Source organism: Brachyhypopomus gauderio, chromosome 8 (assembly GCF_052324685.1).
Source record: "Brachyhypopomus gauderio isolate BG-103 chromosome 8, BGAUD_0.2, whole genome shotgun sequence".
NCBI lineage: Eukaryota > Metazoa > Chordata > Actinopteri > Gymnotiformes > Hypopomidae > Brachyhypopomus > Brachyhypopomus gauderio.
Genome location: NC_135218.1, coordinates 3,900,141 through 3,926,792, shown reverse-complemented (window position 1 = coordinate 3,926,792; position 26,652 = coordinate 3,900,141). Strand labels below are relative to the sequence as shown.

Sequence of the window (26,652 nt, the reverse complement as noted above, 5' to 3'; positions counted from 1 at the left end):
GCAGGTCAAATGATCAATAGACGTAGTGCATGACCAAGCAGGACGTGTATGGTGGAAACGGTTGTAGCCCATTCTACGAATTCAAGTGTCACAGCACACCAAGGAAAAAACAGGGAAAGATTGAGGAAATGGATGTGTGATTTGACGCAGCCACTAGATCTTGATTAGAAGAGAACCTCATCATCTCTTCTCCCCACAGCGTGTCCATCCAAAAGCTGCCGGAGAAGAGCTGCTACATAATATATGAGTTCTGGCAAGATCGTATCTCCTGGATGAGGTGTGTGGGACTCTTAAAAGCCTGCCTATGAGAGAAAGTCTGTCAGTGTGTATTTGAGTGCACATTTGAATGCATATGAGCTGATATGTAGTGATTGCTTGTACCCTGCAAGATCTAAAAGGCACTCACTCTTTCATAATGCGCAAATGGTACATTTTATAGGAGATACTGCTCCCCGTATTCCATTCATGGATCTGTTTTCTTACGGAAGCCCTTAAGTGATTTTTAATTGTTGAAAGGAATATTCTTATGATCTAAAAATATAAAAACGATGTGGTTTGAATATGTCTGGTTTCTCTCAGTTACCTGCAGTCTGAGGCGAGTAAGACCTTCCAACGCTGCATCATAGACATGCTGGATGATCCTGAGCTGATCTCCACCATGCTTCTGCCTGGTACGTGTTCAACGGGGTTAGGAACTTGTTCAAACGTTGTGTGTGTGTGTGTTGGTGGGGTGGGGGGCTGAAAGTGTGTGATGGTGTTATTAGATTAAGTGTAATCTCATAAAAAGAATTTTAGAATCAGTTTTCTTGGCCTTGATTGCAAGACAGGTTAAACTCTCAGTCTCACAGTCAGTCATTACATTACGTTTCAAATGAAAAAGAACCACATTGATTGATACCTGCTCTTTATGGCGTTCATCTTTTTCTTGCTCTCTCACTATAGCTTTTTCTCCCCATCTCTCTCTCCCTCTCTCTCTCTCTCTCAGCATCCTGGTGGATCATGACAAACAATTAACCCTTATAAAAGCAATATGCAATCGCCATCTTAAAAGACGGAGGAGGAGGAGATATGGAATCCCCAAACGACCCTGCGGGTGGGAGGGTTGATCTGAGTTCAGGAGAAGCGAGTCTGAACCTGACTGCACCTTACAGCTTCACTTCGGTTCATTTCACAGTCAGCCTGTATGAAAACAAAAAACTAAAAAACAGAACCATCAAGCAGGCATGGCTCAAATCTCTCTAGCATGTGTAGAAATTCAAAATGACTTCTCTCAGCACAAACAGGAGGCATTCGAAGTTCGATTGGCTTTGATGTGGAAACCGCTTACAGATTAGGAAACCCAATACAATACGTATGTGGAAAGGAAGAGTGCTACTACTTACTTTGACAACTTCAGATTAAGTGTTTTGCTTCTTGGGGTATCCATTTTATGAAAAAAAAAAAAAAAACATGGCTAACTGTTAAAGATTGCATGCTTGTTAAAAGCTTTTTGTTTCAGACATCGTTGACTTAATCCAACCCTGCTTGCTCAAGGTGACTCTTTCTAAAGGTAAGATCAAAATGTGTGGTTCTGTGGATAGAGTAGTCCTTACGTGGAACTCTGCATTGTAGCTCCTCAGTCAATATGTTGGTGTTCCCAAGTCATCATCAGTACTAGCTCATTTAAGCAAAGGCAACAGATTCACTGAATTCATTTGTCCTCTTATACTTTTACAAACATCAGAAACTGCATATGTTGTGTTAAATGCTTGACCTAAGGAAATGTAATCAGATTTATTTAAGTATTTATTTGAGATGTACATCCACTGTATTAAGCATCTTACAAGAAATAAAATGAAACACATCATTTGTGTACTGTCTGGTCACTGTTCTATTCTCTTGTGCTGTTTTCTTGTGGGTTTGTGTTGCCTCCACAGGTTCATGACATTGTGAGTGTATGTTCACAGGCTGCCTCTCTCAGATTCTACATAAGTATCACAACATGTCTGCAGTTGTAGTTTCTTAAGCACAAACAAATAATTCGGTACGGTACCTCTAAAGCTCTGTGTCAGCAGGGTTAAGTGGAGCTGTCACAGACATCATCTAGCTAACAAGTTTCTGCAGTTTGGTGTGGAATTATTGAATTGTCAGTGCTGAGGGGGAGCGTCAAGACATGTCAAACGTGGAGAATCGTCCTCAGATGAAGTTGAGGTCTCGATAACTCGTTATGAATAGAGAGGCTAGCGAAATACAGAACAGTGCCGTTTGCCACAGAATGGCTCGTGCCTCTGTTTGACCCTGACTGTACTGGAGATGATATTTATGAGCTTTTCCAGTTAGAAGCAACCAGCCATAACTAATGAGCTCAACTGGGTTACAGGTCTTTTCAGCTCTTCTAAGAGCTTCCTCTTTGAAGACAGTGTCAAGGAGGGTTTCAGCCTTTTTTAAATCATTTAGTAGACACAGTATGTTTCATTATCAGACTTCAGGGAAAAGGGGTTATTTGTATGCTTACACTACTCAGTTTTTTTCCCAGTGAAATTATCATAAAGCTAATCTTATTGTCAGTGTGCTCCACTGAGTATTGGCCCAGCGTAAATGTCAGATTACGAGAGATGTTAAAATATTTGGGCTTCTGAGCTTTGAGGCAGGATGCTTTTTGAGGAATGTCACGTGCTGAATACGTACCAGGCATCAGGAACAAACCCAGTTATACATATGATGACATTTCCTGCTGCTTTTTAATATAATGTGTGCTTATGTGATGTGCCTGTAAAGTGTGCGTGTGTGGGTGTCGGGGGAGGGAGAGAGAGAGAGATTGACATGGTAATCGCAGCAAACACCTTTAATGTCAAAACAAGAAGCAAGGAATATATGCATTAATCAGGCTAATAAAGCTTTGTGTGTGAGAGCCTTTCCCTAGAAGTGTTATTCGTAAATTCTCTTTGTTATTTGACTTTTGTCTGCTGTGACCATATGAGCTAAGATTACTATATCTCTCGAAAATATGCAAATATCCACAGAAGAACCCAATGAAGCAAGATATCACCATCACCGTTCTTATTCTATTCTTCTTTCCTGTCATTCTTTCACACTGGCCAGGTATGTATTGTACCCAAGTACATTTTCTCTCTCTCTCTCTCTCTCTCTCTCTCTCTCTCTGCCTCTGCCTTACTCTCTCCCTCCTTCCTCCCTCCCTCTCTCTCTGCAGTTCTGTCCATTCTATCTGGCTATGACAGCACTTGCTAGGTGTGCTCCTCTCCTCCTGTTCCCTGGATGAGCAGAACCTCTATCTGGTAATCACGCGTGTCATCATGACTCCGCTCTCTTCCCCCAAAACTGATGATGCGGCAAATATTGTGAAAATGGCAACAGAACCCTGTTATAGCCTGCTGTTAGTGAAGAATTGGACAGCCAGAGACACAGGGACATATATCATGAAGGCTCCAATATATTTTCACAGTATGTTTCTGGTGTATGAGAGATAGAGAATAAGAGAGTGAGAGGTTGAAGGGTGTGGCATGACTGCATAAGGATGGGGATATTGGAAATGACATTTATTCTTGGACACAATGTGTGCCTGGGGACTCAGAAATGGTGAGAGAGAGAAAGAGAGAGAGAGAGAGATAGAGAAATGGTTTGCTGCTGGGTAATGAAGTTCCCCTTTCAGAAAGCCCTCGGGATTTTATGAACTGATGTTAACTGACTAAATGTCTTTTGAAAGGACTGTGTCCCTATTCACCTGCTTGGAACTTCTGCTTGGTCCATATTGATCTGTGTTTTACCTGCATTGCCTTTTATTATCTAACGCCTGGGCAGAAATGAAAATAACAGAACAGCATTTGGTACCAGTCCAATCAAATTTGAAATAGGTATCTGGTTACAGAGGAATAAACACACACACACACACACACACACACATACACACACAGTAACTAAAATCTTGCTTTGGTCTAATGCCAGACTGTCTATTCTTTGGGGTGTGAAGCGTGTGCTTTTGCTTGATTAAAAACAAAATAGACTTTCTGACAGTTTGTGACAGTTGTGTCTGATGGACTTGGCAAAATAGACCGAGGTGAAAATCTAGAAGGGATAGATTCCAGCCGTGCTATTTCTGTTCTGCGTTTGCTTTGTGGCGTCGCCTTCAACAGACTGACTTAACATACGGTTTCCTAAATTTAGGGAATTAGTCACCCCTTTCTGTGCAATGCCAGTAGCTTCTCAAGCTTCAAGTAGATTTTCTACATCTTCTACACATGAAGGATGTCACTGGGATAATGAGCAAATGTGTGGGCAAAGATAATGGTCTCCTTAAATATGATTGGCTAAACTGTGTTGCTGGGATCCTGTGACTGGTTAAGGGGTGAACGATCTATCGTAAATAATCCAATCAAACAGCAGAGTTTGACAGATTAACATAAACAAAATGGAAGTTAAAGTCTGTTACCAGAGTACTATGGCTATTCTCAGAGCCAGAAAAGTGCCAATAAAAAATAACAAACAAGAAACAAAGCCATTGCCTGGAATCACATTTGGCATTTTTCCAAACAAAGCCCTTCACGATTTTATACATTCAGTCCTGAGGACTTGGTTCTGTGAGTCATTTATATGCTCGTAGAAGCTGCTCCCAATCAAAGTGACACTGAAGTCTAGTGAACTCCAGCTGCTCATATCTGAGGACTGATGGGGCTTTCTTCTCACAAGCCTTCCAGATGGAGGTGTTGGGTGGAGGTGTTGGATGGAGGTGGACACTAACTGTAGGTGTGTAGTCTTGGAGACCAGGATGCATCTAACTCCTGCAATTGCCAGTTCTGATGCTTGGTGAGATCTTCCCCTCTTGAACCTTCCTCCTCGCTGTGCGTGGGGACAAAATTCACTTACGTCTACTTTGCAGGCAGGTTCGTCTCAGCTCCTGTGAGTTAAAATGTCTCAATTATTGCCATGAGTAATTATATCATAATGTGTGAAGTTTGTCTGGTCGGTGAGGGATAACAGTTTGTTTGTGTACTCTGATCTTCATCCTAATGGTGGTGTGGGAGTGGATAGATGTGGGTATGGAATGACCTCCCGCAAAGTTCATTTGAGCATAGAATCTAGCAAACTGAGCCATAATACATAGTGATAAGACTGTGTACTACAATTCAGATGATACACCTTCCTCTGTGACATTAATTGTGGAGAATTCTGGGACGGAGCCTTGCAGGGTAATTATGCAAGAGAGCAGCAATGACTCATGTTGTTGCACTGAAGAAGACTTAGCAGCTACTATATAGGCCAGTAACAACTACAAATGTTGAAGTCTGCCATATGTTCAGTCAGCTCTGCAAACCAAATCAGATCTTAAAAGTTTTTTTTTATTATCTGTTTCTATTTTCTTGCAATGTTCTAAACTGATTACATAACGTCAGAATGAACATGGGTTCAGTAACATTTTGCGTGACCACCCCAGATGTAGGAGAGAGCGTGAAGCCTGTGTTCTTTTCTAAGATTATCCACATCTAATCACTTCATTCTCCAACTGTGTCACGGTGAGGCGGCCCCCTACCGGCCGCCTCTGTCCACAGCGGCTGTTGTTGTTGTTTGGTGATGTCATGTGTGTCCCTCAGGTGGGCGGAGCCCGTGATCCGTCTCACCTGAGGGTCGTTTGTTTGCCTATATATGTCTTGTCTTTGTACCAGTTGACTGCTGGTCATTATATCCTCAATTTGGAGATATTGCACGGGTTTTAGGTTTGCACACTTTCTATTAAACCATCCTTTTTCCCTGAGACTTGGCGTGATCGCTTCCTTATTAGTTGCTCACCCCGCCCGTCACAAACTGGCTGTTCCCTTAGATCCCCAGATTATTGTTACAGCCATGTCATTATGAAGCAGCATTTTTCTCTACCTGTGTGATAAACAGCCCTTTCCCTGGAGACCTGCTTCGTCTTCCACACACTGTGGATTTCACATATGTATGGAAAACTCTTTATCATGCCATCTAGTGTAGAGTATATAAGATGAGGTTTGTTATGTTATAGTAATGTGACTAGTGCAAGTTGCAGGAAATTTAAGATCTATGGTAGAGCTGCACTGATGTAGAGTTAAACTAGCTGTGAGACTCGCTCTCTGTACTAGGACTAGAGGTGAATAAACACATCTGTATCACTTCTCAAGGTTCTTCTGTCTACATGAATGCATGAAGGTGAAACATAATACTTTGAATTATTGTTAGATGGTGGTTAATAAAGAGGTTTGGTTATCTGAATTTAAGGTTTTATTGTTTTTCTTGCAAAAGTTTAGGTATTGGCAAAATACTGGTTGAGAATATCATGTATCCAGTGGACTCACTTGCCGTTAAGGTGCAGTGTGATGCTGCCACCTGGTGGCTATAGCTATATCGCTACACGTACATAGTAAATATCGCTAGATGCACCTGGATCGTCTTACTGTACTGGAAGAGTTCTAGTCTTTTGAATCTGAGCACTTAACTATGAATCACAACCGCCGTTCAGCTTTATGCTTTACTCATTTGCATCCAACAAGACCAAAAATGATAGAGGTTGTGTAGTATAACATGCACCTTACAAACTATATAAGCCTCTGCTTAATTTTTCAATATTTTAAAGCATGTTCCTTGAAAATTATGAGTATTTCTTTAGACTCAAGCTCACAAGTAAAACAATGAATCAATAACCTGTTTTTACTATAAATACACTACATTAAATGTGTTCATTTATTTATTTCATGTTACCTACATCATAATATTCTCTTTGTGTCTTATGAGAAAAACAAAAAGGTCTTTAATGAAACGTGGCTCACAAAATACAGATTTCCTTTGCTCATAATCATATTTTACAGAAGTCATTTCAAAATGAAAAAATAATGGAATTCTTTGTTACATCACATGAAAAGAAGGTAGTTGGTGATAAAGATAAACATGGAAAAAAAAACCCCTTCAAAATCTTTCCCTCTTCAAATGAGACAATAACGTAATCCTATATATATATACCATGCTCCTGAGATTCAGAAGAGTTTGAGTTGCAACACACACAGGCAACACCAGAGAACAGTTTCACAGAGCGGTATGTAAACCTAGCACTCGTGACCCGTGGTACGCAATGTCCTTTCGTGACCTTGATTCATCTGTACCACGTCACATCTCCCCATCGTGGGCTCAGACACTACGCATCTTCGACCTTCAGCCACTGCATTAAGGTACCAGGCGGAGTCAAAGGAATCACTCCAGTGAGTACTTGTGAAAGTACTCAGCGGAAGAAAAATACACCCCAGAACTGATCGAGGTGAATTCTCGGTAGTTCATAAACTGTAGAATCGCTTTGAAGCCATTATATTAAAATGTCACAAGGCTTGTGGAAAGGTTACAACCAAAATGAGAGTAATTTTCAAACTCCACCCTCCCAGATTTTTTTGCAAGTTACTCTGAGAAATGCAAAAATATGTTCTGTTGGATACATTGAGGTCATTGTGAAAATGTAATCTGTTTTCAGTGGCTGTGCAGGAACTGTTTACCCTCTGAGCCAGGTCACAGGTTTGGTACAAATTTGAGACAGTAATGAAATTTTAGACATTTAAAGCACACTTAGAGCACAAAATGACCTACTTTGGCTCTTGGTAACACTCACTTTTCGTTGCAACTGGAAAAGATTCTCACAAAAAAAACCCCTCAAAATCATGTCAAGGGTACCATTTTATGTTCCAACAGCGGCTACAAGATCAGAGATCTGTAGTACCAAGGCCCAGAGACTGCACACCAAGCACTCTATGACACATCTGTGGAAATTTCCTATTCACATTGTTTTGTCTGGAGATTATGTTTTGCTCAACACGTGTAAACGTCCTGATGCAGGTTGGTCTGTCTGGACCAGGGTTTTGGTAGCCATGCTCAACACAAACAGAAGGTCCATGCACGGCCATCGTCATTTCATTGTTCTGTTGTGTCCGCATTCCATTCGTGCCTTTTTAACTTCTTACAGTTAGAATAAAAACGGCTCATTTTGGGTCTCTCCAATCATGAATCAAAACACACAGACGTGTAACGCCTCCGGACTGACTCGGATCCTGGCACCTAATGCTCTGATATTGTACACACACTCCTAAGACATGCACTGGGAACATTCAGGGAAGTGCACATACACACACATGCACACTCAGGAGAAGCACCGACCACGAGACCCACGTGGGGAGAAGGAGCACCGGCGGTACACAGACGCAACGGAGACGCAGCTGCCAGTAAATATCTCGTCAATAGCGTTCTTTATGTGAAGAACACAAAATTTTATAAATAACATGGGGGGGGGGTGCAAATGTAAATGGCACAAAAAAAAAAGTTTTGTTTTGTTTTCTTTCTTTAATGACGTCAAAACGACGAGAGCTCTTGGCAAAGCATCCTCCAGCCAATCTGACTTCTAAGCACTCGTGCTCCTGTGTAAGTTGATATACTTCCTGTGTTCTTTGACACATTAAAATGGTCCTCTTCCTGCTGGCCAGTCATGCAATAGCTATCATTAGTTGCCTCCTGTCCTCCTCTCTCTCTCCCTCTCTCTATCTCTCTTCTCTAGTGTCCGTTGGCGTCGGGGGTGGAGGCGGAGGCAGGGGTCGGAGGTGTGGAGGCCCGGGAGGTGCTGGACGTCTTCTCCAAGCCGGGGCTGTGGGCGGGGCCGGCCTCGGGGGCTCTGGCCAGGAGGCGGGCGCTGGGGGCGGAGCCTGCTTTGGGCTGGGGCTGCAGGCCGGGGCTACAGATGAGGTGGTGACGCTCCCAGTCCTTGTGCTGGCAGAAGGAGCCGCAGTATCTGGCCACGCTGCAGCCGCTACACGTCTCGCTGGCCTTACGGCCGCAGTTCCAGCAGCACTGGGGGGGGGGGGGGGGGGAGAGAGAGGCAAGATGGAGGTGTGAGAGCGAGTCGACACAAAATGGAGGCCCGGGAGGACGGGCGGTGCGCTACCTCGCTGGAGTCCTCCTGCTCGTTGATGACCTGGATGGCGTCTTCCGTGGCCTTCTTCTTGGCCTCCGCCAGGGTCTTCTCCATCTTGGCTCGCTCCGCCGCGATCATCTCGAAGGCCTTCTGCTCGGCCTCCGCCACGGCCTTCTGCACCTCGTCCATGGCCTGCCGCTTGACCTCGTTCACCGCTTCCTCTGGAGTGCAGGGGGGCAAAGGTTAAAAGGTCGATCGGAGCCACATCCACTCTTTAACACGTTCAAGGGACTGGCCTAAAGAAAATAACCACTTTCATGAAGACCGGATCTGCTTATTAAACGTCAGACACCTTGAAAGTGTCTAAATTAGTAGTACGCATGATGTTCATGAAGGTCAAATTCATCTGTTAAAGGTGAGGAACAGGTGCGTTTGGAGGAGGGGGTTGTAAACAGGTTTCCCAGGGTGCATCTGGGTTGCCGCCCTTACCAGCTTTCCTCCAGATCTCATCAGGCACGTAGCCAGGGCCAGCATGCAGAGAGATCTCTCGCTGTGGATCTGAGAGAGAGAGAGAGAGAGAGAGAGAGAGAGAGAGAGAGAGAGAGAGAGAGAGAGAGAGAGAGAGAGAGAGAGAGAGAAGGAACACATCAACACCAGAACCCAATACTGAGCATAAAGGAAGCCAATAGCAAGGAGGGCTGGGGGGGGGAGTTGAGGTAAGGAGAGGGAGATGGAGGGGTGTGTGTGTGTGTGTGTGTGTGTGTGTGTGTGTGGTGTGTGTGTGTGTGGCGAGCAGCCGTGAGGAGGATGGCGGCTGGGTTTTGGGCAGGGACTGATCCCAGATGGCGTTGGTGGGTGTGAGCCAGGAGCACGGGCCTCAAACGCCACACTCTCCTAGCCCAGCAGCCTGGACATGAGCGTGCAGCACCTGCTCGCCCGGCAGGCCCGCGGGGAGGCGGGTACGCACACGCACACACACACGCACACGGCCGTGTACGTTAGTCAGAGCTAGGCAGCGGGGGCTGGACCTGCCGCAATACCTTCGCTCACCACAAGGGGGGGCTTGCTGCATTTGCTGCAGCAATCGGCGAGAAACGGGACATGATGGTGGTTTAGGGTTATGCGGAACGTACTGCTCGTTTCTAAACAGAACCTTTGTGGAAGAAAAGTCCAAATCCCAGCCCTCCACCCCCTCACGAGCCCAGACACTAAGGCAGCTGTCTGGGAGCGAGCGGTACGGGTCACTCACCGGTGCCGAGTCCTTCCGCCGCCAGGGGGCTGTGGGGCTTGGGGAAGGGGGCGGGGCCAGGGGCGGGGCCGCTTTTGCGGGCGCCCTCCTGCTGGCTGGATCGGCGGCGCCAGTAGTTGAGCTCGTCTCGGTCGGACTCCTGGCAGCGGCGGAGAGCGTTGACGGAGCGGCGTGTCTTCTCCACCATGTCCACGATGCAGTTCAGCACCTGCACACGCACAGCACACACCGCTTAAAACACGCCACACGCACAGCACACACCGCTTAAAACACGCCACACGCACAGCACACGGCGCTTAAAACACGCCACACCGCTTAAAACACGCCACACGCTTAAAACACACCACACGCACAGCACACGCGCTTAAAACACGCCACACGCTTAAAACACGCCACACGCACAGCACACACCGCTTAAAACACGCCACACGCTTAAAACACGCCACACGCACAGCACACACCGCTTAAAACACGCCACACGCTTAAAACACGCCACACGCCGCTTAAAACACGCCACACGCTTAAAACCCACACCACACGCACAGCACACGCCGCTTAAAACATGCCACACGCTTAAAACACGCCACACGCACAGCACACGCCGCTTAAAACACGCCACACGCCGGGATGGTTGGTTGATTCTACTCAGGGACTCGACGTTAACGTTCCTTCTAATGCACAAGAGGTTATACTGCTTAGGATCGTTTGATACGTCTTTAATAACCCGACCCGAGTGAGGAAAATGGAGTCACGTGATTGGCTGCCCTGTGAGCACCCAGACACCCCTCACACATGGACGCACTGTTCTCCGCATTCAGATTGATGGATGGCCGGTCCAAAGTGTAGAGGAGCAAAAGACCTAAGTGGGCATTATTGACTGATAAGCAGTTCTTACATGATCCAAGTGTCTCCACTCATCAGCCCACTCCCGGTCGGTCAGTCTGTGGTCCACCGGCTCCTCGGGGTAGCCTCCGTTACTGCCTGATCAAGAAAAAGGTCAAAAAAAAAACACATGATGAATCAGAATGGGGAACATTTTGTCTACAGAAGCATTCAACAAAAAGTTTGAGGCAGAAAGAGAGAGAGAGCGACAGAAAGACAATCACAAAGAAAGAAAAAGAAAATGGGGGGGGGGGGTGTCTCTGATGGAAAACAGATGGCGAGGGACCACAACACTCACAAACCACATCTGGAACTCAGCTGTCAGAACACACACCACACACACACACACACACACACTCACACACACACACACACACTCTCACATTCCTTCAGGAGCCGCTCTGGCTGAGTAGAGTAGGCCACTTTTAAACAAAGTAAAGGATGGATATGAAGCTCCAACAACATGCTTGCATGCCCACACACACACACACACACACACACACACACACCCCCGTTTCTGGTCCTTATACTGTTCACATGCTGCTGTCAGATGACTCCAGCTAAGGTCAAGTATGGTGCTAATGAGACTGGCAGGCACTCAAGACTCCCCATCCAACTTTAAAGAAAAAACGATGATTCACTGCTTATGGCAGCCTACTTAACCCATCCCTCTTTTACTCTTCTTTCTGCCCGGGTTTACCGTCTGTAACGTTATGGATCCGTTAACCTCGGTTAACCTCAAACACTACGTATATATCCAAACGTGTTCTACCTGGTAGGCGTCCTCTCTCCTTCAGTTCCCGTAGCTCCAGTATGCGGTGGGGTTCTCTGTACAGGTGAGGCGTGCCGATGTCGTCCAGAGCATAGTGTTGGAGAGGGGGCGGGGTCGGGTGGATCTGGGCGGGGCAGCGGAATGGGGTGGGCGGGGCTGTGTCTGGGGGCGGGGCTGATGGTGCAGATCCGCTTGGCCGGGAGGCTCCCAGAGGCGCCGGGGGTCGCTCGTGGAAACCGTTCTCCTTGCCTCTGATTGGAGAAGGGTCCGTTGGAAAGGACGAGGGTAAAGCGGGTCGGCGGCCCGGGTGGTGGCTGGCGGCGGCGCGGGGGTGTGTGCGTACCTGTTGGGGCTGGGCCTCTTGGCTTCGCCGGGCTCCAGCAGCAGCTCGGCCGAGTCCGCGGGCGAAGGCGCCCGCCGTGCTGAGCAGCAGGTGCTCGTGCTGGGACAGGTACTGGGCCGGGCTCTGTTTGGCGGCCCTCGCGCACTGAAGCAGCTCCCTCTGAAGCAGCGGCAGGTTCGCCTGCGTACACACACACACACACACACACACACACACACACACACACACACACACACACACACACACACACACACACACACGCACACGCACACGCACACGCACACGCACACGCACACGGTTCAGGATCCAAGACGCTACGGGAGCGGGACGATCGCGTCTGAGCCTCGCCGGCCGGGGTGCCCGGATTCAGAACCCTGATTCTGAACTCGGTCCATGTTTTTTGCGGGAAATGTTAAGCTGTGGGAGGGAGGCTCTTTGGACTGGCTTGTTTTTCAAAAAGTTTCTTCGGGCCACAGATCTGGAGCGAGTTTATTCTTTTCCTCCATGATGGTTTCGATTAGCCACGAGCGCACACAGGGCCCGCGAGTCAGGATCTAACCGTCCCTCACAGGCAACCGCAGAGCAGCCCACGTCTCTGCGACTCTGGCCTCTGGATTTGGTCTGATTGATATGGGGGGGGGGGGGGGGGGGGGGGGGGGGGGGGGGGGGGGGTTGTGGGACCCGACGAAAACGTTTGGTTCTCATTCCGACCCTCCAGACTTCTACTGGCACCGCCCACTCCAGACTTAAACGCACACTAAATCTGCCAGGTGAAAACACCAGAGACGGAGGGAGGCGTTGTGAAGGTGTCGAGTCGAGGCAAAACAGGACCCGAAACATTCCTTGCGCAGGCCTGGTATGGTGGTCCGAGTTATTGGGACAGTCACCCCGGGTCACTGTGGAGCTGATCTCTGTCAGTACCAATGCAGCTCACCGATACAGGACATACACAAGAGCTCATGACGAGTGGATCTGTCCTGCACACAAAACTACCAAGTAAACGATTAACCTCAAGTCTAACCCCTACCTGGAGGTAAAGGTTAAAGTTGACTGAAGCTTGACCTGACCTCAAACCCGGTCCGTAAGTGCCCTGTAAATCATTTCAACATTGCTGGACACGTTTTCTTAACCCCCCCCCTCCTTAATTAAGACCACACTGCACCTAATTAACTTCCCCTTCCTCTCTTGCGCTCTCCTGCCGCCACATGTGTTAACAGTCATTTTGAGGAGGCCCTGCTCCACCCCGGACGGCTGTGTTCATTCTAAGCTGGAGTCCATGTGTCTCGCGGAGAGCCGGAACACTTTACAAGCCCTGTTTCATACTTCCGCGCGCTCCGCCTGCCTTCTGAACGAACTCCGAGACGGGCGAAGAATCCGCTCTCGAGGCGTTCCATATTGTTTTATACGGCTGACTAAAAACGGTCCTTTTGAAAGTCTGTCCTCTACACCCCCCCCCCCCCCCCCAAAGACCATTTGAAATGATACAAAGGCATCAGCAGTGCTTAAAGGCCCTTTTCATCTGCAGGATTAAACATTTACTCCAAGGGAACTGGCACGATCGCAGGCATCGCCAGCTTTCACAGGGTTTTGGCCTTGGTCACGCTGTGATAAGCGGGGGACACCAAGCGGAGAACAGACAGATGGCTTCAACTAACATCAGACCTTCAGATCTGGCTTTCGGCACACAGATGCTGCCCCACGTTTCTCCCCACCGTCGAGAGCTTGGAGCCACGGGACGATCGGAACTTACAAAAATAGATAAAAACGTGAGAAAACGCGGTGGGAATAACCTAGTGCGTGCGAGGTCGGACACGTCGAGTTTAGAAGCGGAGCGGTCGTGGGGGGGGGAGGGGTTACGTGAGGCTGGCCGTGGGTGTGAAGGAAGCAGTGACTGCCACTTTACCTTCAAGAAAGGGATGACGTAGGGTCTGAGAGGGAAGTTGGTGCCTCCTGCAGTCTGGAGTGAAACTCCTCTATAGTGACCGGTTGAATTCTGTTGAGGAGAAAGGAGGATAACACATGAAGACACATTTCTTAAAACAAATCACTAGAAGATCGTCGAGGCGAAGATCGTCGAGGCGCGTGCGGACGTACGTACGTACCACCAAGGCGAGGACCAGGCTCCTCACGCCTCTCCCCGATCTCGGCGAGATGTCGTTGCCGAACTGTTGCAGTGTGGTGAGGAAGCGCTTCAGCTTGCTAAGCTGCCTGGCGCCACACGTCGCTGGTAGCTGCTGATTGGCCAGCGAGGAGGAGAGGCAGAGGAGGGTCCGTTGCTGTAGCGCTGGGGGTGGCGAGGGGACAGCGTTGAGGGTGGGAGGTGAATGGTTCATACCATTGGTCACTGTCGAAAGGCAAATATATGGAAGGAGAAGGAAATATTTATCTTAAAACACCGCATACATTGCATGTAAAATTGCCAACTTGCATACAGTGTATAGTTTAAAAGCGGTAAATATGCATAAACAAAACTCACACGCCGCGGAAGAAAAGGCCACGGGCCGTGGCCCGCTCGGGTTAATGGAGGGGAGGGGGGGGGCATGGCTGAAACTGCCGGTCTGGAATGAGTCTTCACATCCACTGGAGAACCGGGCATGGCAGGAACCTTCTTCTCTCCACTGTCTAAAGAGACGAAGAGAGAGAGGGAATGTGGGAAAAGGGGAGGGAGAGAGACGGATTACTTCCAAAAAGTTATATACAATTCTTAATTTTTATTATAAGCTTAGAAAAACACTGCCTGCTACGTGGCAAATGCACTGGCAGGGAAAAATCTCTGCAATCTGCCATAAATCCAGTACAAGGAACAGATGTAACAATTCCAGTGCTTATCCCATGGAAATCTCATATTTATCTCATCATTCTGGAGAGAATTTTTGGGTTGTCAAGAATCCACCAAAGACAACAAGGCTAACAGAAACTGTGCTAGGGTTAGGGTTAGCTAACCCTACCCCTAACCTTACCCATACCCCTAACCCTAACCCTACCCATACCCCTAACCCTAACCCTACCCCTAACCCTAGCAACTCCATTTTGGGATTAAATGTATTACAGCAATAGTGTCATGAAAATATCTTTAAATGATTCCAGTTCTCATTGTTGAAGGTCAGAACATTTTTTTGAATACGATAATTTGTTCATACACCTCTGGATCACATCACAAAACAAACATTCTGTTGGGCCCAACACTCAGCCATGAGGAACCCCTCTCCCATAGTCGTGGACACCAGATGTCTTCCTGCTCCTTCTGAAGAACCATTGAAGGTTCCACAGCTGAAGTGCAAATGAGCAAAGCTTTGTCCTTTGAGAAGAATAGGCCAACATTGAGCTCTGTTGCAAACCACCACCACTCCCCCCTCCCCCCCCCCCCCCCAACAAAAAAAAAAACCTGCAGCTAGGCTATTTCACGCTCACTAACTAGCCTTCACAAAAGCCATGAAAGCTCAACACATACTTTCTGCTTTTCAATAGACCACCAGGCTCAACAGTCGTAGATCAGAGGAATGATCGTCACAGAAGGAGCCATGAGGAGTCGTCGGCTCCATTCCGATTCTATCAGAAGACTGAACCGTTTTTTGAATAGCGGCTAATAGACAAGCACGGATCGAGCTGTCAAAGGTCATGAAACGCTTCTCATGAGACAACGTTTCATAGATTGATGGGCTTTTCTTTGTGAAAGGGACATTTTGTTCAACGTTTATTCATTGAGACTAACGGGGTGAATGCGTGTCTGTGAGGGAGATCAACTGAGTACGGTTTTAAAAGAAGACTGCTTAGCAATGAAGAGTAAAATGATTTTAATGCAATTGTCAGAGCTCCTCAACCATATGTTTTACTCCCATACCCATGAACAAAGATAACTCATTGAGCAATTATAGCATGCTGTGGAAAAGCAGGCAGTGTGACCAATATGGACAAATCTATTGTAACGAGAGAGAGGGAGCAAATGAAATCATCTTAACCCAACTCACAGGTGTGACTGACACACACACACACACACACACACACACACACACACACCTGAGCCCTACTCTCTCAAACGCAGCTCTCACAGTTGCTCATCTGTTTGCCTGACTGCATGAAATATACATTTTCCCCTCCTATTCCATATGTATATTCCTCTATTGGAAAGAAAGAATGGAGGAGCAAGACCAAATGAGAGAGAGAGAGAGAGAGAGAGAGAGAGAGAGAGAGAGAGAGAGGAGAGAGAGAGAGAGAGAGGAGAGAGAGAGAGAGAGAGAGAGAGAGAGAAACACAGTAGTTTGGGCCTGTGCAAACATACTCCCATTCTCCTCGTGTGAGGAGTAACACACCCTCTGTGTCCGCTGCTGTCTTCAGCTGATCAAAGCATCTTGGAAGTGACTAGTACAAAATACTGGAGAGACTCACAAGAAGAGTCTGACTCAAGGGATTTTTAGACATTTATAGTCAGATAAACCACCTGGCAGTCAGAGAAGCTTCTGGAGGAATATTTGCCCAGCAGGAAGCCTGTGTACACCTGGGGCTGCCACATTTGGGACACACACACACACACACACACACACACACACACACACACACACACACACACACACACACACACACACACACACACACACACACACACACCACACACACACACACACACACACACACACACACACACACACACACACACACACACACCAGCACAGCTGGGGTACGAGTTGATCAGGGCAATAAGATGTGCAGAACATGCAGGAAGAGACCGCCGTTAACACAGAACAGCTTGATCTGCTCAGCGAAACACTTCAACGTCTCCGGATCACAGTGATCCGCCAACAACCAACTCTTACCGTACGGCATAAAAGAACCGATCGTGCGTGCGTGTGCGTACGAGAGATAGTTAGACGGGCCCAGCGTGCATGTGTAACAGATGAGAAATAACGAGGGATGATAAAAACGAGAGAGCTTGGCAGCCAGAGTGGTGAACGTCGTGTGGGCTGACGGCGTGCCTGTGGGCGTGGGACGGCCCCTTTATATGTGCAGGTGTGCACCGCTGTTGTGCAAACGGCGAGAGGCTGCGTCCACCTGCCTTTTGTTATTCAAATCGGCCGGTTAAGCTCCACCGGTCCTCCCGAGGAAACCCGAGAGGATGCACACGGACGTGACGGGCCATGCGTGCAGGTGCTAACCCGGACTGGCCGGCTACCCGACACTCACACGCCCGCCCCTTAGAGCAGCTCCCCAGACACGCCCCCCCCCGCCCCCCCCAGGCAGGTCAGAAGACAAATGGTTTTATTGTGAGCTAAAAAACTACATCAATACAGGATAATAACAGCAGGTTATATTATATTAATATATATAAGGTTATATTAATATTATTATATTAATAACACCGGTAGTCTCACTAGCGAAATCTCTCAACGCTTATTAGAATATTTGGAGCCAATTTTCGAATACATATTTACGTCCAAGAAGATGAGAAAAGCAGCATTCTGAAAGGAGAAGTGTTCATAAAGCTCGACCTTTAACCCCCACACCTCCACGATCCCAGAGCTCGCACTGCGCTCCGCCAACGATAACCAAGTCCATCAGCATATGAAGTATAGATATTTACTCCCTCCCCCCATCAGCCAAACTGCTTAACGTTGGAGCAACAGACACAAATGGGCGATTTAATAGCGCTGCTCCGCCTTTCTTCTCCGATGATATACGAATTCCCCTTTAAGCACTTGAGCTCATCTAGACTGGAAAAAATCATTTAAACACATGACAACAAAAGACTGAGAGGGTGGATGTGCCACAGAGCAACACCCCCACAAAGCCCACGGTGGGGGGTGGGGGGGGGGTGGGGGGGGGGTGATGGGAGGGACAGACGCTGCAGCCATGGAAACAACGGGGGTTAAGCCATCGGCTCTTTAAGAGCCCGTCTGCCCGGGCTGGGGGGGGTTGTCCCTTCTGCCCACCCCCCCCAGCTCAGAGCTCCTCCTGCATCTCCACCATATGGAGCTAATGGGGCAGCATGCTGGCAGCTGGAGCCTCCAACAGTCACCTGTGTCCCCACAGAAGGAGAGGGTGGGTGGGGGGGGCGGGACTGGAGAGGGGAGGGGCGAGCGGCAGAGACAAAGGCAAAGAAAACAAAGCCTGCACCTGGTGCCTGACGGTCTGCACACACTGACGACACACACACACACACACACAGCCCGCCCGCCCGCCTGCCAACATTGCAGGAGAGGAACAGATGTGTGTGTGTGTGTGTGTGTGTGTTTACCCAGCAACAGGTTGCACCCCCTACCCTCTTCATCTGTATTTGCGTACATATAAAACTCACGTGGCCATACTAATTACACCAACGTACATTGCCCTTTGACCCAGGACTCAGATCAAGTGTGTGTACGGTTGAGTCGAGCACGGCTCTTTGTTAAGTCCCTCTAGAACAAGGCAGAGGAGACCTGAGGCCTGGGCTAGCCAGACACTGACTTATGTGTGTGTGTGTGTGTATGTATGTAAACTTTGCTGGCAGCAAACCAGTTGCTATAAACACATAAGTAAAATACACACGCAGCATAGTAAAGTACACACAGTGACCGGTGAGCTACGAGTGGCTCAGCTGCTCTGTGGTGAAGTCTGACACTTCACAGCACACTGGAAGCTCGAGCTGCTATTGGGTGACCGTCAGCTACCACAGATTACCCAACAAGGTGTGTGTGCCCCTCGCCGAGCTTCTGTTTACACTCCGGTTTGCTGAAGCTGCAGCTCAGGCTGGAATACGTGTGTGTGTGTGTGTGTGTGTGTGTGTGTATGCCCTCCCAGATGTAAGCCATATATACTCTACCTACATGCATTTCTTCTCCTTGAAGTACGTCACATAACGGCGACATGATGGTGGAACCGTTCTAGATCTCTAATGAGATACTTGTTAATACCAATTAGTTACACACTTTCAGTTGTTACACATAAGCAGTCCCAACAGTCTAATCACTAGTTGTCTGTCTCACCCCCGCCTACAGAACCTCGCTGGCCCTGGAGATCAGGTGACTGCAGGGCCCCTGGGGGCCCGTGGTGGACGACCCGGCCCAGACGGAGGGGACCGCAGGGACCTGCCGCGAGAGCACCGGGGGCAATAACGGCGAGAGTGTGATCTCCAGATAATGGGCCCATTGAGTGCTGCGTGCGATCCAAACCCCCCCCGCACGAGCCACCCGCCCGCTCCAGAACTCCCGCGTCATAAAATACACGATTCAGTGTCAATGGTGGATCAATAGCTGGTGTGACATGACGGCAGTTCTGGCCCGCGCAGCTAATCCGGCACTTCCTGCTGGCTCCGCTGGTCAGCAGCTGCTCCGTGTGTGTGGTGTGTGTCCAACTAAGAGTCATTAGTGATTAGGGCAGGGTGCAATCTCGGCCAATCACGTCTGATCACAAGCATATGCCCGCAGACCATGCACGTGGAAAAACATCAATAATCTACAAAAAATACTTTCCCCTCCTTCTCACACACACACACACACACACGATAATCTATGTCTGTCCATTATGCATAGTTCAAACATCTGCAAACTTACAGGAAAGCAGACAGTTAGTCTGCAGGCAAAGGCAAAACATGGACAAGGGCTTCACACACACACACACACACACACACACATACACACACACACACAGTCTGTCAGCGTGACACTCTGCAGCGTGCTCTGGTATATGTCCGGGAGGGCCTGTTGGGAGATCGTGTTTGCTAAGGTTTCAACAGCACACAGCCTGTACGGCTCAACGACGGCCTCCGTGCTACCAGAGGGCCGCGGCTGGAGAGCCCCAAACCTGCCACCTACCCCTCCACCCAGCTGCCCCGCTGCCGTCTGCCCCCACCTGCCCTCCCCTCCACCCTTGGCTGGTGTCCAAGGACACGGAGATGGACGCAGGCGGGCGCGTTTTTTTTCCGCCACGTCCCCCGCCCAGCTGGGCACGACCACATGCCACGTGTAGCAGATTCGACGGGCACCGGGATGCCACGCCCCCGAAGCCGCACGACTCCTCTACGAAGAACAAAGTGTCATGGCGTCGTCGTGACACGTAAACAAGGTCATTTTCGTGTCCTCGAGCAACGCAACTGTTCTCTAGAATAAGCCCTGCTGCTGACCAGCTCAGAGAGAGAGAGAGAGAGAGAGAGAGAGAGAGACAGACAAAAGGCCCGGGCTTATCTGCCCGCACGCCTCCTCACCTCCTTTTCCGGATGGCCTGGTTTCTCTTCCGCCTGGTTCCGGGCGTGCTGAGAGCCCGTGGCTGGTGGAGGTGAGCTACAGCTGGGTCTGCTGGGCCCTTCACTCCTTCATGTGTGGAGCATGTGTCCGAACCCCCGTCCACGAGAGCTGCAGTCGCGCTTCTCGTGTGGAGCATGTGTCCGAACCCCCGTCCACGAGAGCTGCAGTCGCGCTTCTCCCAGCCAGAGAACCACAGATGGAGCCCAGATGGGTGAGGGAGATTCAGCTAGACTTCACTCTCTCTCCCTCTCTCTCCTCCTTCTGCCACCCTGCTATCCTTTTCTCCTCTCCTTAACGAGCTCACTTTCTCTCCCTCACACGCACACCCTTGCCCTTCATGAAGCTCACTCAAAGGGTAGCCTGCTGGGCTAATGTCACACCCACTCGGTGGCTCCCGGCCAATCAGCTGATGATCTATTTAACGTATTTAGTGAGGCGGGCCTGGTGATTAACATAACTAATTGTTCTGGCACTAAAAGGTCAAACAAAGTATGTGCCAGCACTAACGGGGGGGAACCAGGGGGTTAACCAACAACCAGGATGAGAAGAGCTTCCAACACACCACGCTGCTGTGCACCTCGAGCGGCCCGTGTTGCAGAAAAGCACACGTCCCCTGTTGCAGGTTTGAAGTGATTCATACAACCATTCTGGCACACTTCATCCCACTGAGGGAAGAAATAAAGCCTTTATGAAGGCAAATGTAAAAAAAAAAAAAAGTGATTGTTATTTTTAAAGGGGTGTTCAAAACAAATTTGCTAAGATTTCAATGATGGCATCAGAAACAAACAAACCCACAGACTGCATGGGTCAAAGCCACACACAGGCAGCACATTTTAAGGAGCTAAATGTCTCCTGTGTCCTTGGAGGCTACAGGGACCAGTCCAGGTGAGAAGAACGTGCTGAATGCTCAAAGTGACCTCACGTCTGCACGCCTCCGGGTCGTTCAGACGGATATACACCCTCAAGGACACATAATAGTGTGTATGTTTGTGTGCGTGTGTGTCACTGGCATGCTCTGAAAACAGTGTCTGCTTAGGCCACCTGGTGTGTTTTTAAACCAGGTGGAGACATGTGCCTGCACGTGTGCAAGAGAGAGAGAGAGAGAAATGTTGATCACCCTGCTGGTTTTTAAGAGTGAGCTGGAGTTATCAGCATCTGCCAGACTTCACACGTCCTCACTGTCCAATGAAATAAACCGACCAACACACACCAGCTAAAGCTCCCCCCCAAAAAACACTTCACGGTTCCGAGAGTTCGATGTGGTGGGGGGGGGTGGAAGAGACACGCACCACAATCTGCTATTCACAAATTAAACCCTATATTCCTACCATGACCATATTCAGCTACGTGGGAGAGTCCAGCCGTGCACAAACACGCTCGCACAACTTCCGTGGAAACAGCTGCGAGGCCCGTCTGCTCACAGCTGCACACGGGAAGCGTTTCGGTTCCCAGGCTCGGCCGGGATGACGAGATCCCCACCGCCCCCCCCGGGGGGGGCCTGCCACCCACGCACCCCCAGCAAACCGGACGCCTCACCACAACATGCTGCGTTAGCGCAGATACTGTAGACAAGCCCCTCCCTAAAAAAAAAAAAAAAAAAATTTTTAACAAACAAAAAAAAACCCCCCCCCACAATTATCCGTCTTCCACAGCCGGTTGCATTTGAAACCGCAAACGAGTCTGGACTTTTCCATCCAGCCCAGAGGACATTAAGAGTTCATCAAAAAGGTTCACAATGCAGGAGGGGGGAGGGGGGGGGGGGCAATGGGGGCAACTCTCACTCAGTAAATCGGGGTCGGTGCCCACAGCCCTGTGGTAATCGGAGTTTACACCCACTGCCTTCATTTACATGTTAATGAAGAGCATTAGGTCACAGCACTCCAAAACCCATGTCAAAAGAGTTAACCGTGTGTGTGTGTAATAGACACACATACACACACACACAATATGACAATATGTGGGGGGTGGGTGATTGAATTGGCATCTTTACATACAAAAAGCAAGCTAGCGTTTTATTTTGCCCTTTTTAAGATTCTTTGCTCATCGAGAACATTTTCCCCTTTTTGGCTGCTCAGGCACCGCCGTGTACGACGCCATGGTTTCTTGATCTCAGCAGACCTCCGCATGGCCACTGGTCAGCCTGCAGTGTCTCCTGATCTTCTCAGCTCTCCGCAGGCCTGACCAGATCCATCAGCATACATCAATATGCGCAGGAGGGGGGGGGGGAGGGGGGGGGCCACTGCAGGTCCAACATGCAGTTGTTCTATTGGGGGCTCCTCAAAGTACCCCCCCCCCCCACCAATACATTATTTACATCTTACCCATAAACCCATAACCAAATCAAAATCCTCTCTGCCTCCACCACCGTTGGAGACTCAGGGTGCCCAGACTTGAAAGTGATCGCAGACGGAGCGCAGATTCCATCGCAAAAGAACTTCACGTGTTGGCAGGGGAGATGCACGCGGCCGTTTACAGAACCATCGCCGATACGCTGCTGCCGCGTTTTTAGACCCAGAGTGATGGACAACGGTGGTCGTGCACAAGAAGAAAAACAAAAAAAGAATGAGAAGGTAAACAGACATTCCTGTCTCACCTATCCGAGGCCTTTATCCTGCCTGCCAAACCCCACCCCCCCCTCCCCTCCGCCAAACCCCACCCCCCCCCTCCGCCAAACCCCACCCCCTCCCCTCCGCCAAACCCCACCCCCTCCCCTCCGCCAACAATCCACACCACCCCCCCCCTCCGCCAAACCCACCCCCCCCCCTCTGCCAAACCCCACCCCCCCCCCTCTGCCAAACCCCACCCCCCCCCTCTGCCAAACCCCACCCCCCCCTCTGCCAAACCCCGCCCCCGCCGGTTTAGAGGGACATTCCTTTGCTCTGCTCTCGGCTCCAGTATGTCTGGCCACGCTGCACGCCTGGGAGCCATTAGTTTAAGTAAAGCCCGACGCACCCTGCCCACCCCCATCACACACACACACACACACACACACACACACACACACACACACACACAGGGAGCACATGTGTAGAGAGGAAATGTGTATATGACGCCGTATACTTGTATGTGCTGTGTGTGTGTGTGTGTGTGTGTGTGTGTGTGTGTGTGTGTGTGTAGAGGGATGTACATGCAAGTTACAGGAAAAAAAAGTTGGTCACATAAAAATCTTTTTATGTCCATGCTGTGTTCAAGTAAGAGTGACGGATAAATATGGATGTGTGTGTGTGTGTGTGAGAGTGTTTGTTCGTGCACGAGTCCGCACTTAATTTATGAGAGGTGGGTCACACGCTCACTTGGCAACATCACCCCAAAGTTTCCACAGCTTAGAGCCAAGAGCACAGATGGAGTGTACACACACACACACACACACACACACACACACACACACACACACACACACACACACACACACTTTCCTTCCATGTAGCCCTGATAACTACCAAATAATACACCCAGGCACATTCATGCTCACTCTGGAGGATCGGCTCCTTTCAGAGCTCCTCGGTGGTGAGCAGAGACCTTCTCAACCCTGACCCGTCAGGAGAACCCCTCAACACCGACCCGTCAGGAGAACCCCTCAACCCTGACCCGTCAGGAGAACCCCTCAACCCTGACCCGTCAGGAGAACCCCTCAACCCTGACCCGTCAGGAGAACCCCTCAACACCGACCCGTCAGGAGAACCCCTCAACCCTGACCCGTCAGGAGAACCCCTCTGACTGAAATGTGGTGGGGGAGGGGGACCGGCGGCCGAGAGGTGAAAGTGATCTTGCTTACTGGAAAGGTACGGACACGACCATCTCTGTCCGTGTCCCTCAGTCTGCGTGTGTGTGTGTGTGTGTGTGTAAAAAGGTGTGCGTGCATGCGTTTCCCTCTCTCACCTCAGACTTATCCTTTAATCCGTCGTTCTGTTTCTTGTAGGCCTCTAGGCAAGGGAGACAGCTGTGTTACTGCCACAAACACGGTCTCTCCTTACAGCCAGGTGCTCTCTACACACACTGCAGCTGAGCCACCTGCAAGGGACAGGTGTGTGTGTGTGTGTGTGAGAGAGATGCTTTTCCCCAGGTTACACTGCAGGACTTGTTTTGGCTTGTCAAGGGCACAGTCCCCAACAACCCCTCAGGTGAGCAAACACACACACACCCATGTGTTTGTCAAACATCTATGACTTTCCTTGAACGTTGGGTTTGGAAACAAGTTCACCACCTTGTGCATCCAGACAGAACCGGACCGCACAACACGTTCAACTCTCACATCGCAGCGTCTGAGCGCGTGTGGCTATTAATGGACCCTTGATATAAATATTCTACTTCATATCTCCGCAGAGCTTTACGAGACGGACGAGCACTTGAGTGCCTCACGAAACACACTCCCACACACACCACACACACACACACACACACACACACACGTTCTGTCATCGCACACTAAGAGTTCTCACAGTCTAGAGCGAGGGGGACTCCCCTCCCCCATTAGCCATGGGCTGCTGACAACCACAAAACATCTGGCTTTTCCATCGAAGACAGGGAGTGACAGAGAGACTGTGTGTGTGTGTGTGTGTGTGTGTGTGTGTGTGTGTGTGTGTGAGTGAGAGAGAGAGAGAGAGGGAGGGTAGACCAGAAAAAGTTAAGAGAAATGCTGAAACTCAACAGTGAAGAAGCGGGGACCGTTCCAGAGTGGCTTTTGTGTGTGTGTGTGTGTGTGTGTGTGTGTGGGGGAGGGGTTTGAGTGAAGGGCTTAATGTGGTGATAAGCCTCTTTCACAAGCTCTTCGCCTTTCCCGCCCCGTGAGAGTCTGCAGCCTGGACGCAGGCTTTGTCTCTTCCAGAGACTCTCACCATCTATGAGAACGGGGCTCGCTGCCGTACGCCAAAGCCCACAGCTCACGCGCAGAGACGGACCAAAAAGCCCAGCCTGTCTGAATGAGCTACTTAAAGACGACCATAAAACTCTTCTGTTTCGTAAGCGGAGGACACTCGTCGACGCCAGAGTGCCCCCCACCCCCCCCCCCCCCCCCCCCCACGTCAAGTTAACATGGGCTTCAGCACAGGGAAAGGGCCCAATTAAGTGGAGTACAGAGTTGGTCTGCTTCAAACGATTACACGACAGTATCTGAAATTGAAAAAAAAAAAGAAATTAGCCATCCTTGATTAGTGTTTAGGTCAATCACATCCTCGTCTTTCAGACGGAGCAGTTATCCCAATATGGCTGGTCATTAGGACTCCGACAAAATGGAGGTTTAGCCAGTCTGAGCCACGCGGCCGATCCAGAAGGTGCCGGCGCTGAGCAATCCAGGCTAGGTCAGCGCAAGGAGACTTGAAGGCAGGAGGTGGTGATCAGGCGAGATCATATCCGTGGCTCCACGCTACAGCCCAGACCCCCCCCCCAGTTCTGCTAATAAGCCCCGTCTCCAGAGGGCCGCCATGTTGGGGGAGCGGAGCTGGCCAAGATGGCCGCCACATCTGGAGTCCATCTTCGCCGGGCTGTCCCGCACAGCACCACGCCACAACACACATCTGGCATGACTGAAGGCAATTATCCTGTCACGTTCCCCTCCGAGCACAATCTGTTCTTAAACTCTCTCTACCTCATGCACACACACACACACACACACACACACACACACACACACACACACACACACACACACACACACACACACACACACACACACACACACACACACACACACACACACACACACACACACACACACACACACACACACACCAAGTAAGAAGGATGTCAGCAACATACACAGTTGCTAAACAAAGAATTACTGCAAGTGTCACTCCCTTCTTACACAAATTTGCTTAATAATGTTGATCTTTTCTCAACATGACTAGCATCTCACACACACACACACACACACACACACACACACACGTTCAACATTACATAATCCATATCAGAATATAAAAAGGTCCACCCAAAAGTCATCCAGTTTCTTTCAAATTCAGTTTCTAAAAAACCGCTTGTGTGATCAACCACTTAATTGTAATGAATAATTCCAACCCAAACACATTTGCTTACAGTCAAACACCGGACTGTGCGAATCTGACAAACTGGCCTCTGGTGGCACAAACATAACTCCATACAGGGTCTGGGCGTAGTACGGCGTAAAGTGGAGTGGGTTGCCCGAGAGCTGATAGCAGACAGACACACTCGGGGCAGTTCTGAGGGGAGAACTCTGGAGCCGGACCCGGCCAAAGCTCTCCTGGCCGCCTGGGTCCTTAAACGCTTGCAGCTGGTGGTGCTGGAGGGGAGATCCATACTCCTGTCTCTCCCTCTCTCACCCTCTGA

The 26,652-nt window shown here is 49.4% G+C and overlaps 2 protein-coding genes across 2 annotated transcripts in view; one reads left to right on the top strand and one right to left on the bottom strand.

Moving 5' to 3' along the window:
• necab3 (N-terminal EF-hand calcium binding protein 3) overlaps nt 1–1,506 on the top strand; it is a 31,345-nt gene extending 29,839 nt beyond the window's left edge. Inside the window, exons 11-13 of the mRNA XM_077013843.1 lie at nt 200–277; nt 580–671; nt 986–1,506. Coding sequence (XP_076869958.1) covers nt 200–277; nt 580–671; nt 986–1,014 — 199 coding nt within the window. The 3' untranslated portion in view covers nt 1,015–1,506. The remainder of the gene's footprint in view (nt 1–199; nt 278–579; nt 672–985) is intronic.
• A 6,773-nt stretch (nt 1,507–8,279) lies between these two features.
• cbfa2t2 (CBFA2/RUNX1 partner transcriptional co-repressor 2) lies at nt 8,280–14,757 on the bottom strand. The gene is given in 14 exon segments (XM_077013842.1): nt 8,280–8,829; nt 8,924–9,114; nt 9,383–9,451; nt 10,143–10,350; nt 11,038–11,123; nt 11,797–11,921; nt 11,923–12,045; nt 12,140–12,204; nt 12,206–12,319; nt 14,043–14,086; nt 14,089–14,132; nt 14,234–14,483; nt 14,616–14,676; nt 14,679–14,757. Coding segments are annotated over 14 exon segments (1,731 nt in total). The 5' UTR covers nt 14,736–14,757; the 3' UTR covers nt 8,280–8,535.
• Nucleotides 14,758–26,652: the final 11,895 nt, after the last annotated feature.